The 14367-nt window shown below is 35.1% G+C and overlaps 1 protein-coding gene across 9 annotated transcripts in view; it reads left to right on the top strand.

The window, feature by feature from the left end:
• Positions 1–14367, top strand: part of Stag1 (stromal antigen 1) — a 305967-nt gene that overhangs the window by 197988 nt on the left and 93612 nt on the right. For all 9 annotated transcript variants that reach the window (XM_021207927.1, XM_029543705.1, XM_029543700.1 and 6 more), the window contains 3 exons: positions 3551–3649; positions 7133–7212; positions 13848–13955. In XM_021207927.1, the coding sequence (XP_021063586.1) occupies positions 3551–3649; positions 7133–7212; positions 13848–13955 (287 nt within the window). The remainder of the gene's footprint in view (positions 1–3550; positions 3650–7132; positions 7213–13847; positions 13956–14367) is intronic.

The raw sequence follows: 14367 nt of genomic DNA on the forward strand, positions 1-14367 counted from the left end.
TAAGATTTATTTGTTTATTGTATGTAAGTACACTGTAGCTATCTTCAGACACTCCAGAAGAGGGCGTCAGATCTTGTTGCGGATGGTTATGAGCCACCATGTGGTTGCTGGGATTTGAACTCTGGACCTTCGAAAGAGCAGTCGGGTGCTCTTACCCACTGAGCCATCTCATCAGCCTTGATTTGAGTTTTGTTATAATCAATTCTTTATCTACAAGACATACATATCTCTTTACATTTTTATCAAAAACAAAACAACACACACACACACACACACACACATTTGGCTTGGACTGGCCAAATAATGACCTGTAGATTCCATTTCCTCTTTTTAGTATTTGGTGTCAGTTAGTGCTTAAGGTAGGGTTACTGTTGCTGTTATGAAACACCATGACCAAAAGCCAGGTGGGAGGAAAAGATTTATTTTGCATACTCTTCATTATTGCAGTTCATCATTAAAGGTGATCATGGCAGGAACCTGGAGACAGGAACCTATGCAAAGGCCATGGGTGAATGCTGCTTATTGGCTTGTTCCCTAGGCTTGCTCAGCCTCCTTTCTTGTAGAACCCAAGACCACCATCCCATTGTAGCACCATCCATAATAGACTGGACCCTCTTATGTCTATCACTAATTAACAAAATGCCCTACAGGCTTGCCTATACCCTGGTCTTAAGGAGACATTTTTTAGTTGGGGTTCCTTCCTCTAGGCTGGTTCTAGCTAATGTGAAGTGGACGTAAAAACAAGCCAGTACACTTAGCAGCCCCCACTCAAGCCTTCAGTTCTTATAGTTGTTATTGACCTCACTCCCTCAAATATTTGCTATTCAGCTAGCATACATTGCCTTCCACCTACAGATAAGGATATGAGCAAATATGGTGCTATTCTGTATCAGTAACTATCACCTATCATGATATTCAAGTAATCTAGTCCAAAGTGTGATCTTAAATACTTCCTTTGCATCTTCTCTGTTAGGTCATGTTCATGATAAACCAATCTTGATTCTGAGTCATTGGTCACTTAATTGAATTTATGTTCTGAAACATGCATTATTTGACCATTTCATCAGTGTATGAATATGTACAGTTTGTTTATGAACAGCCTTGAAAATATACATCAATCACATATGGACCTCTTAAAGTAGACTAGAAACTCAATAAACATGAAATGTTTGAGGCTGCTGTTGGCTTAACTCAGCATACTATTTTACTCTAAATTTCTTAGGTGTATGTTCTGAAATCATGTACTACAGTAGATACATAAGGAAGCAAATAACCATTATAATTTAATGTTTTATATTATCCTGAATTCTATGTGCACAGTTTGTTTACACCTTCATGACAACAAACACATCACTAACACTGGTATTTTAATGGCTAAAATGTCACAGTTAAATAAGAACTTTTTGGCTACATTATAATCATATATATTTTGTACATAATCCCTCCTTGACCAAAACATCCTTTTATAGCATGTGATTGTATTGAGATTTTTATTTGGCTACAGTCAATAAGAAAGTGGGGAAAGTATAATTCATAAAGCAAACAAACAAAAATATGATTTCAGAGTTGTTTTATATCACTTCTCAGGCTTTTGGCTAAGATCACGCGCAGAGATGTTTTATTATTGTGTTGTTTGCTTACCCACTCCTTTTGAGAGACGCTCTTTTCTTAGGATATGATTTCACAGAGTACTTTATTTAGGAAATAAATTGCGCCTCAAATATATTACTTCTAGATATCACTGAAAAATGGAACAAAGAGGAAATAAAGATTAGACGTTTTAACGATAAGATTTATTTAAAGGGGGACTGAGAGGAGGGTTAATGGCTGGAATGAAAATAAAGAATAAAAAAATATTCATTTTATTTATATCTATCTATGTCGATGTTTGTATGAATGTTTGCCATGTGTGGACATGCCTGTGGAAGCCAAAACATGACGCTGGATTCCCTCTGTAGTTGAAGTTACAGGCTGTTATAAGAAGCCTGATTTGGATGTTGCGAACTGAACTCTGTTCTTCTGAAGGATTAGCAGGTGCTTTTGACTTCTGAGCTATCTCTCCAGCCCTGGGTTAGACTGTTTTATCCTCAATTATTTGAGGTTTTTCTCTGGCTGGTTATTGTGTATTGTCATTTCTTCTGAAAGTGTACAAATAAAGACCAAATATCAGCCAACATAGACAAAGGCTAAAGAAGTAGCCAAGTAATGGAGATTTGGGTGGTACCTGAGTAGAATATGCTGTGGATACTTGTTTCCTCTTGAGCCCTTAGAGAAAAACACTACTTTGTTTTTCTTAATTAGTTAAAACAGCACATATAGTGAAGTGAATATATATACCTCTTTTCTTTCATTTCTTCATCCTATTAATGACCATGGAAGATAGTGACATTAGAAAAATCTAAAATGTAAAAAGAAAAATCACCCCTTCCACTAATTTTTGTTTTCAAACTTAACAGTGTACTCCTGTGTTTAATTTTTAAGTGAAATTTTATAAATTCCAGAATAGCTGATGTATGTATCATTTCTTGTGCAGTTAACAAACTGTTGAGTTAAAAACTAAAATCTAATTTGAGCATGAAAACTTCAGTCTTATTTAAATTCTTTCTTAGTGTTACATAGATTTCTAGATTATATTGACTATATTTTGATCTCCAACATCCTCTATTCTATTTTTTTATGTGCAATCCAGTCTTTTTATTTATGAAGTTCAAGTCTCTTAACCTGTTACATTTTTGTAAATTAAGAAGTGTTGGGGTCTAGAGATGACTGCTCCTCCAAAGGTCCTGAGTTCAATTCCCAGCAATCGCATGGTGACTCACAACCATCTGTAATGAGATCTGATGCCCTCTCCTGGTGTGTGTGTAGACAGCTACATTGTGCTCATATATATTAGATCGACAGACAGGATGGAGAGAGAGAGTGGAAAGAGAGAGAAAGGGAGGGAGGAATGGTTTTGAAGACTTTTTAAAGAATATTCTCTGCTGGGATAGAATTTAGCTCAGTATATTGTAGTATTCTACTAACGAATAGATGATAGGATTTCTGACTCTTCTTTCCAGAGTTTGTCTCCATTTTAAGTAGTTGGTTACTTACCTGGTTTCCTCAATGCTCTCTTTTCTCAGTGATATAGGGAAGCATATGCTAAATATTGGGTGGATGAGTAAATGATTATCCCTTAATAGAATATTGTTTTTATGGGATTGTTCTATAATTATAAGCAGAATAAATGAGCATACCATTTTCTACCAATAAAAATGGATTATAAATTTAACATACTACAGAGGTAAATGGACAGGATATCATGATCAGGCATTGCTTCTAAATATTTGATGGTTTTAGTTATTAAGTTATTACAAATTTTATGGCATTTTTTATTAACCCATATGTTGATTTAGATTATGCAGTTGGTCTTTCTCATCCTATATTTAAGTATGAAATAAATTGAATAAGTTTGCCTGAGAGTTATTTTATTCTTCATAGAGTCTTGTTTTTTTAACTCTTGAACACCTGAAATGATTGTTTCATTCTTTTTTTCTTTATATTTCTAAAGCAAGGGGAAGTCAGACTGAAGTGTTTGAAAGCTCTACAAAGCCTGTATACCAATAGAGAATTATTCCCCAAATTGGAGCTGTTTACTAATCGATTCAAGGTAAGTGGCAAAATGATGAATTAATGTTTTTCTCTTCGCTAATACTAGTTATACTTACATTAACAAATGGCATTACCATGCTGTGTTTGGTTTCTACTTTTTATTATTGTTTTATTAATTTGCAAAGTATTTAGTGTCATTGTGGCATTTTTCAATGTGCCTTGTTTTTATTGATTCTTTTCCCCCAGCCTTCTCTCACATTTTTCTACTTGCACCCTATCCTTCTACCTGAGTGGGTTTCTTTTAACTTTCAAATCATGTATGTTCTATGCCCTTTACTAGACAGAGCTGTGCTTTGTAGCTCTTACTGTCCCGGAACTGCCCTGTTGAACAGGTTGGCCTCTAACTCACTGACCTCCCTGCCTTTGCCTGCCTACAGAGTGCTAGTATTAAAGGTGTGTAACATCACCACCCTCCAGGGTAAGATTTTCTAAAAGGTTCTGTGTGCCATATAGATAAGAACCCCATCCTTGTACCTGTTGTTTGGAATATTGTAGATGTGTTAATTGTTAATAATTGATCTATGATATAATTTATCTCTGACATTTCTTTTCTAATCTTCATTTTGGAAGACCTGTTTTAAGAATGAATTTAGTATTGAGGTCTTCCACCATTACGATAGCAGGACCCATTGGGTTTTTATGATGTTTAGTGTTTGTTGGACAAAAGTGTTCGCTCCATGTTTAGTTCCTATAGATAATTATAATTGTTATTTTTTGTTGATTTATTTCCCCTTAATTTATAGTGGCCTTCTTTATACCTTCTAAATTGTTTCTGTATGAAGTATGTGAGTTTTTTCGAGACAATGGTATAATTTGAATCCTATGTTTTACTCCAGACACTTCAACTTCATCTTTTTCATTGTCTTGATGTCCTCCATCTCAGAGATTGTGTTCTTCCACTTCCTCTTGTGTGTTGCACTTTCTCCTGTTTTAATTTATTGCTTGTTCCTTCAGTTTAGTTCTTTTCAATACATGAGTCCCCTTCCTCAGTTTTTAAATTTTCTTTCAAGTGACTGTCTCATTTATTTTGATAATTTTTCTTAGTCCTAAATTGATTTCCTCTCCTGTATTTTAGTTTTCTCTGTGATCATTAATCCTTTTTAAATGTAGCACTCTGATATTGTTGTGGGTTTTTAGCTTTTATGTTATTTTTGGTTTGGTTCATTGATAGGTTATTAGTAAGGCCATAGTAGAATCTTAGTGTTTGGGTTTTTTGTTTTGTTTTGTTTGTAATCTGCTATTTTTAATTTTCCCCTTTCCCAGTGTTTTGTTTGTATTATTTAGTGTTAATTCTCCTGTCAGACTATCTTTGCTTGGATTTATATTCAGGACAGAAGGAGCCCCAGAGTCAACTACTGTAACAAATAAAATGGCTTGCCAGCATTCTCTGTGTTAGCCGCAAGAGAAACTTACTCAGTTCATTTGTGTCCCAGAAGGTTCAAGGACTGGAGTACTAGGGTTGGAGAAAAATGGAATAAGGAATTTTTGTTTGCTAAAGGAGCCAATTTTAAGGAGTGACATGAGAAATGGAAAAGGGAGAAAATTAATTGTGTGTGTGTGTGTGTGAGAGAGAGAGAGAGAGAGAGAGAGAGAGAGAGAGAGAGAGAGAGAGAGAGAGAGAGAGAGAGAGAGAGAGAGAGAGAGAGGAGAGAGAGAAAGGGAAACAGAGGCAGGGACAGGAACAGACAGACCCAAGAGAAGACTCAACAAGTGAAGGCCATGATTGCCGAGCCTGAGGACCTGAGATTTCATCAGAACCCACATGGTTGAAGAAGAGAAACATTGATTGACCTCTGTGTGTATGCAGTCAAACACACAAACCAAATAAATGCAATTTTAATGATAAAATAACAACAACAATAATAATAATAATCAAGGAAAAGAAAATGTGCCCTGTATTAATGGGCTTTTTCCTGCTTAGAAGATATGATCTTGACTTTACTGAGGGTTTTTCTCTGTTGCCCGCCTGCCTGCCTTCCTTCCTTCCTTCCTTCCTTCCTTCCTTCCTTCCTTCCTTCCTTTCTTCCTTCCATTTTGTTTGTTTGTTTGTTTGTTTTTGTATTATGTCTGAGATTGTAGGTAGAGAATGAGTATGCTATTGGTTTTAATAATTCAAATAAGTATGCCTCTGCAATGAGGATTTTTGTGGCTAAAATTCACTTCTTTCCCAATTTCCCCAATCTAGTTTTTCTGGACTGTCTGTATCATGGGTCCTTTGGTAATAATTTAGTGTACATAGGGCTTTCCATGCCTGAGGCTCTGAGGGGATCTGGAGGGCCTAGTCACTTGTAGTCACCCTTTTTTCCATTCTCACCATACTAAGCAAAGCTCCTCCCTTAAGCCTGTGAGGTGGGGCAGCTTATCCTCACCGTGGGGGCTGTGGACATCTTGAGTCTGCCTCATGTCTAAACTGCCTTGCCTACTTGTGCTGCTCTTGCCAGTCAGTGGTCGTTAGGGACTCCTGGCACTACCAGGATGGCAACATGTTTCAGGTTCTGCTGCATTCTTCCTGTAGTCCCTCCCCATCTCTTGCTTTCTAGGGCAGTGGTTCAGGTGGGGGATGTTCAGCCTTTCAGATTTCTGTGTTTCAGACTCCTTTATTTTTGTGATGCTTTCCAAAACTTGTGCTCCAAGCTCTTTTCTGGATACAGCAAATTTTAACTTGCATCTGAGTTTTCAGTAGGAGGAATGTCTGGAAAGGTGACAGTCAGTGCTCCGAACTTTATGTAGCTGAAGTCACCTTTAGAGAGGAAATTCCGCCTAGTCTTTTTTTCTGTTTTTGATAGTTTTATCTTTCTGTATTGGTGGCTTTTTCTCTTGTCTGTCTTCAGTATAATCTCATACACCATCTTTTTGTTGTTGTTGTTTTTTTTTTTTTTTTGGAAGCTCCTATGAAATTGATGACTAAATATCCTTCACAGCGTACCCTATAGGAGTTCTTATTTGTAGCTTCAAGGGAAGTTTATTACTTAAAACGAGAATTTATTATAAAAAATCGTTTTGAATGTGTTAATTTTTTTAACTGATAGTTTACTTAACATAGTGTTTGGGAAATGCCAGTTAATGAGAAACATTTTCAGGTGCACCTTTAATCACAGTCCTGGGCAGGAAAAGGTGTGTAGATCTCTGTAGGTTCTGACTTGGTGTGGTCTACATAGTGATTTCCAGGCCAGCCAGGGCTATACATAGTAAGCTTCTGTGTTGAACAAACAAGCAAAAACCCACACCCCATTTAAATAAGATGGTTTCAAGAGTAAAATTTGCCAAGCAAGGCATGGTGGTACATAGCTATAATCCCAGCACTAGGGAAGTAGAGGCAAATGAATCTCTGACAAGTTTGAGGCCAGCAAAGGCTACATAGTGAGAAAAGATTGATAACTTCCTGTTTTATCTTTCTTGCTATTGCATGCATGTCTTAGAATACTTTAAGCCTTCTTGGCTCATTTATATTCAAGATTGACTCGTTTATAACTTCTTTCAGGATCGCATTGTATCAATGACTCTTGACAAAGAATATGATGTTGCTGTGGAAGCAATTCGATTGGTTACTCTGATCCTTCAGTAAGTATAGTGTCTGTTAACAGTTTAATCTTTCATTTTAATGGGTTTTTTGTTCTTCAGGATTAGTACTTTAATAAGTACCTAACACAAAGGGTCTGCATTTACTTTTAAGGTTCTGTTTATAACCAAATATATTTTAGGTGTTTTGAAATATGGTCTTACACTGAAGCCCAGGTTCAGCACTTACTATGTAGCATAGACTCAAATTAGAAAAATCCTCCTGCCTCAACTTCCTGAGGTATAGGATTATAGATATGAGTTGTTTTTCATTTGAACTGATATTAGTTTCTTCATATAAAAGTTTGTTTGTGCAGTCTAGGAAAAGTATTTATGAAGTATCATAATTTGTTATTAAAAATAAAAACTCAAGGCTTCAAAAAGAAGTTTTCAAGCTGGGCGTGGTGGCGCACGCCTTTAATCCTAGCACTTGGGAGACAAGAGGTAGGCGGATTTCTGAGTTCGAGGCCAGCCTGGTCTACAGAGTGAGTTCCAGGACAGCCAGGGCTACACAGAGAAACCTTGTCTCGAAAAACCGAAAAAAAAAAAAGTTTTCAAAAAGGTTTTCTATGAATGTAGAGGTAAAAGAAATTAAACAATTATTTTCAGTTTTTAAACGTATTAAATGGATTGATAAATAATTTTATACATTAATTTGTAGTGTTTACTGAGCTAGAAAATTCTATCAGATAATGTGTATTCTAGCAAAAGTGTTTTTTTGTTTTTTTTTTTTTTTTAATCTGACTATTTTATAATCACATCTGTCCCAGGAATCTAGTCAAATGTCAAATTTTGCTTGGGTTCCTTTGTCTATGTCCTAATAACTGTGATTTTTTTGTTTTGGTTTTTGTAAGTTTAGCTTTCTAATATATTATTTGTTATACATGAGTCCTGTCTTACTAGATGATTCTCTCCTCTTTGGCTTTTAAACCCTACTTGGCTAGTTCTCATATTTTTTCTTAAAATATATGTCAGATGCCTCAAACTTTGATGTTATTTTAAATGTAAGAACTGTACTGTGTCTTCCTTTAGTCCCAGCACTAGTTATTAGAGGTTGTCATCTGTGTGAGTCCCATGTCAGCCAGGGATACATTGTAAGACTTAAAATTAATTTGTAATGTTATAAATGCATAACATATTTATTTGATGTGATTTTTGTTCATTTCTGCATGCAAATGTCACTTACGTATGTTTTATCTGGAGGGTTTTACATATGTGACCACAATAGTGTGTATTGTTTACATGATATACTTTTGCTGTCAGTAGCATTTAGTATTATCTACATATTACAATGTAAAGAAGCCTTTAATTTTATAGTCATTTTATATGTACAACATTTAGAACTCCTAAACATCTGATGCTTTCTTGATCCTATTGCTTTTATCATATAGATTATTAGAATATCCTGGACAAATAACTGAAACTTTTTTACTTCATAATTCTCATTTCCTTGCCTTGTCTGATAGCCAAGACTTCCTGCTCTATTAATACTATCCTTAATAGCAGATATTGTTTGGTTTGAAAGACATTTGAAATATTTGTTTCTTTGTTATTATTTTGTAAATGGGTCGTTGGATGGGTTTATTTTATGTTTATTTGTGATGCTGGGAACTTAGCCCAGGGCCTAGTGCTCGCTATACAAGTACTAGGTCGTAGGTTACATGCTCAAAATATAGTTAGCTGTATAATGAAATATCTGTTTATTTTTCATGCATTTAAGCCTGTTCATTAGCCTGAACTAAATTAATATATTTATCTTATTTAAACATGTTTCCTTCCTTGAATAAATTGTATTTGAACCTAGTGTATTTTGTTTTGCTTAAATACAACATTAGAGTTCATTGGTTTCATTTGGGCTGATATTTGTGTGTTCATGAATAAATTTGACACGCTTTTTAAACTGATGTCATTTTTAATTAATAATTAGAAACAAGAAAAAGTGTGGAAGTGTTTATATTGGTAGAGTGCTTTCCTAGCATCCACATAGCCTTGGATTTCACCTCCATTACCACAAAAGCATAGTATAAAAAATGTTCATATTAATGGAATAAAAAGACAGTCTCTGTGACTTTATGTATGTACCTACCTGATTGTGTCTGTGTTTCCTTAAAGTAGTTACCACTTTTGGTAATGCCACGCCGAGTACTCCAGAGTTGCTCATTTTCTGCACATTGTCCAGTTGTGGCTCTCTATGTTAATTACCATTTATTACAAGAAGAAGCTTCTCTGATGAGATTTGAATGAGGCACGTATCTAGGCTTATAGCAATATGTAATTAGTGATCATTTTATTGCCATGTTCATTTACTACAATAATAGTAGTAGGTTTTCCTCTAGGGTCCATGATCTCTGTATTCTCAGGTTCATGACCTCATTAAAAGTGTTCAGGAAATGTGCCTTAAATTGCTTTTTCTTTAAAAAAGTGGTTTGTTACCTCTATAACATTTGTACCACTCTTGCGAGCAGGTTGTTAATAGTTTACAGACTTCATAGCTAGTTAAGATTGATTATTTCTCTCCTTCTGTAGTTTATGTAGGGCACTTTGAACATTAACCAGTAGTGGAGTTTCCAGTTGAATACCAGCTAGGTTACTTCATAATGTGATATCATTGGCAGTTGCTTATAATGTTTTTTATTTTATGTATATGAGTACAGTGTAGCTGTTTTCAGACACACCACAAAATGGCATCAAACTCCATTACAGATGGTTAAGAGCCACCATGTGGTTGCTGGGAATTGAGTTCAGGACCTCTGGAAGAACATTCAGTGCTCTTAACCACTGAGCCATCCCTCCAGCCCCTGGTTATAAGGTTTTTTTAAGGAGGTCTATTTAGGCAAATTAGAAAGATGTTCCTGATATGTTTTATTTGGTAGCATAAGTTGTCTAGTGGGGATGTTGCTGTTCTGAAGTTCATAATTGAGTTTCCTTTTTTTATAATTTTTTAGTTTCATACATAATATGTATGCTGTATTGTAATATTTGCTACCTGTCATCTCTTTTTTCCTCGGAATCTCTTCTTCCCAGTATGCTATAGCTTCAGTAATTACACAGCTGAAGGAAATGGCACCACTGCAGCCAGCATAAGTTTACTTTTAAATACTACATTGTTTGCAAAAATAAGTTAGAACAAGCAGTCGTTCATGAATATTCACTCATGAGTACTTTGTTTCCCTTTATGTTTTCCAGTTTTATTATATCCTATTATGTATATTTTATCATCCACAGATAGTTTATTGAAAAGAACAATATTCCTTTTTATTTTATTCTATTATCTCAGTATGTGTTCTGGTATTTCAGGCAATGTTGAGTATGTTTTTATAAACACTGTGGTTGGAGGACCCACATGTTGGCTCAATAAATAAATGTGCTTTCTACCAAGCCTGCTTATTAGAGTTTAATCCCAAGAACTTTCATTGTAGAAGGAAAAAGTCAACTCACACAAATTGTCCTCTAACCCCACATGTGCTGTAGCATGTGTACATGTTATCCTTCATTCTCACAAAGGGAATAAATCAATATAATGAAATTTAAAACAGTAATTTTAAAGATAGTTTTCTAGCATGGACAAGGCCTATACTCAATGTATGGGGATATATATATATATCCCCATACATAAATATATTTATATATGTATATATATTCATTACTTTGAATTTACTTATGGTACCTAATATCTATACCTTGTATTACAAGTTTACCATTTTATGTTTTTCATTTTTTTAATTACATGTATATCTGTCTCTGTGTGTATACCTACAGAAGCCAAAGTCATAGATTATCCTAGAGCTGGAGTTACAAGTGTTTGTAAACCACTCAACATAAGTCCTCCAAATCCAAGAGCAGTACCTGCTCGTAACCACTGAACCTTCTCTTGGGCCTTGTTTACCCTTTTTAAGAGCAATATGTTAGTCTCTATTCAAAGTGTTGACTTGCCTTTCTTTCATATATTGTTGCTTTGTGTGCTTCATAGTGTATTAATAAATGTTACCATTGTTACTATTCTGTACCATTCCTAATCATTTATGAAATTTTCTTTCCTTTTAAATACTTTTTTAATAAACTGAGTTAATTTCTTTTTTCAACAATGTTTTCAAACCTTCTGAGAACTTGATAGGCTGGACAAGAAAGTATTCTTTTTACAGCAAACTTAAAAAATAGGTTACCTAATTTCAACAACTTAAATTTTTTTCTCCATGAATTTTTATTGGAATAGAAGAATAGATGTATTAAAGATACAATGTTGCCCTCTACCTGTGTCTTTCCTATGTCATTGGTAAGATCTCTCGCTGTTCTAGGAATTTGTGATTACAAATATCTCAGAGATGCCAATCCATCATTTGTCTCTTCTGCCTTGTCACTTAGACCTGACTTTCAGGTTTTCTATGTTGGATCTCCTTGGTGCTTCAGATGATTTTACTGGAACTATTCTAGTTGGCTCATTTGTAAATAGCCCACATGGATTATAGGAAACCCAGAGCTTATAGATGGAGGCGGTTCACCTCGCTTGCCTTTTAGCCCTCATGGTTTTCTCTGCTTTCATGGATTCCTCCACACAGTCCTTTTATCTTTTAGAACTCTTTATGCCCTTGCTGTGTACCAGGTCATGAACATAGTCTCAAGATATATTTATAAAGTTTCATAGTTTTCTGAGACTTGATATGTCTTATTAGCTTCATGAATACCTCATGACAGGACTAGAGGGAGGACTCAGCAAGTTAAGAACAGTGGCTACTCTTCAAAAAGATGCAGTTTCAATTCTACATGGCAGCCCACAACTGACTATAACTTCAGTTCCAGGAGATATAGGACGCCCTCTTTGGGCCTCCACATTCACCAGGCTCACATATTGTACACAGACATACATATATACAAAGCAGCCAAGCCCATAAAAAAAATCAAAAATCTATAAAGGTTTCATTATATTACAATTTCTAACACTGTTACATTAAAAAAAAATCACAGGTATTAATGCAATTTCACAGTCTCCTAATTCATCTAGTTTATTTAGTTTAGTACTTGATAATGAGCTAAGAATCAAAATCCAGCTTACCGGTCTCTTATAGAATGTGCACGAAACGACCTGGCTTTCCTTCTCTTGGCACATAGGATTACTGGTAAACCTTCCCACAGGACAGGTAAAAATCACATTTTATATCCCATTATAAACTCCTCTAAATATTTTTGTACCATCTGTCAGTTCTACTAATGTTTTGGTTGTTTTGTTTTTTTTCTCCCTACAAAGTATGACAATGTGGCTCAGTCGAGTCCCAAACTTCCTCTCTTCTTTCTCAACCTCTGGAATTACTGCCTTAATTCTACATTTGATAGAATATTTTCCTCTTATTTATGAAATCATATTTCTGAGATATAAGTTTTCATTGGGATATTTTTTCCTGAGGATATTTTCCCATGATAATACTTTGTTTCAGGAGCTTGAGCCTACGAATTGGACATCTATATAGATATTTGTCCTAACTTATTAATTCCTGCTTAGCAGTCATGAGACTTGTCTGTCTCAGTTGTGGTCTTTTAAATCTGGGGATATGGAATGTATAGATTTATAAAATTAGTTCTCCTATACCTAGTATTTCTTTCTAATGTCTGTTAATAATAAGATTATTCTCTGCTTATATTATCCTGCCTGCTTCATCATAATGGAACAAGCATTGTTGGGGGTTAAAGGGAGAGTGTATTATCTACTAGATTCTTGAAGTTCTTGGGTATTAAGGCATCTCTATTTGAGAATCTATGAAATAAACTTGTAAAAATATATATATTGTCAGGGACCTATGCTCAGTAATGTATTCAAACTAATGGTGGATCTGTAATACTATTAATCATTTAAAAATATACTAACAAGCAGGAAATGGATGTTTCATTTTGGGGACAAAGGGGCCTAAAAAGCATTTTGATCAATTGGGAAACAGAATTTTGAATAAAGAAATGTAATAATAGAAAAATTATGTTAGTAAAGGAACGGCTGGAACTGAAAAGATGGCTCAGCTCATACATAAGTTTGCCCTCAAACCTGATGATCTGGATTGAATCCCAGGGACCAACATGTTGTGGGAAAAAAGAACCAGCTTTCAAAAGTTGTTCTTTGACCAAATGAGGGCTGTGACTGGCATATATACAAGCAAAGAAATAAGCAGACAGACATACAGACAGACAGATAGGTAGACAAAGGTGAAAAGGAATGTGTGTATTTAGTGGGAAATTGACATTACAAGTAGGTGATAAAATATTTCGTTAATACAGTTCTGGGAAGAATAGTTACCTCGCATGATTAGTTGTATGAGACAAGGACAAATCTATCCCATAAGGATATTTAAAAGACAAAAAGACTTGTGCTCATTTAAAGAATGTGCTTACTTAATCTAATATATATTTCTCAGGTATTGATTGTCATTTTCTATGGATATTTCACATGGAAAAATGGCAAATGTTTATTTTATTTGGATTTTCTAAATTTCATATAGTAAATACATTACAACTGGTGGGAAATACTACTTTTAATACAAGAGGCAACAAGTAAAATGGGTGTGTTTTCAGCTTTTATAATCACTTTGCATAAATTAAATGAGGGATTATATAAATAAAAAAGTTTCTGTGGTTCTGATGTAACTTTACATTTTCAGTGGAAGTGAAGAAGCTCTTTCCAATGAAGACTGTGAAAATGTTTACCATTTAGTGTATTCAGCACATCGTCCTGTTGCTGTGGCAGCTGGAGAGTTCCTACACAAAAAGTGAGTCAGGTATTTTGTAAATACGTTCCACTTTTTTATGTTGTTTAGTTTCATGTTAGTAGAAGAGTACTGAAAAGAGATCTCAGTCGTTAAAAGTACTTGCTAATAATTTACAGGGAGTCGAAGAGAATAGCAGTGACTGAACATAAGACTTAAAATATCCTCTTCACTGTATCAGATGCTCTTAAACTTTGTAGACTGTTTCCTTTATTATGGTTCATATCTAGGAGAGTGAGCTATATAGTGTGTCATATTCCTCTTCTGTGAAATATGAGCTGTGATTATTAGGTGGGTATAAGAATAGACTTTTGCCGGGCGTGGTGGCACACACCTTTAATCCCAGCACTCGGGAGGCAGAGGCAGGCGGATTTCTGAGTTCGAGGCCAGCCTGGTCTACAAAGTGAGTTCCAGG

This window comes from Mus pahari, chromosome 10 (assembly GCF_900095145.1).
Source record: "Mus pahari chromosome 10, PAHARI_EIJ_v1.1, whole genome shotgun sequence".
In the NCBI taxonomy this organism is placed as follows: domain Eukaryota; kingdom Metazoa; phylum Chordata; class Mammalia; order Rodentia; family Muridae; genus Mus; species Mus pahari.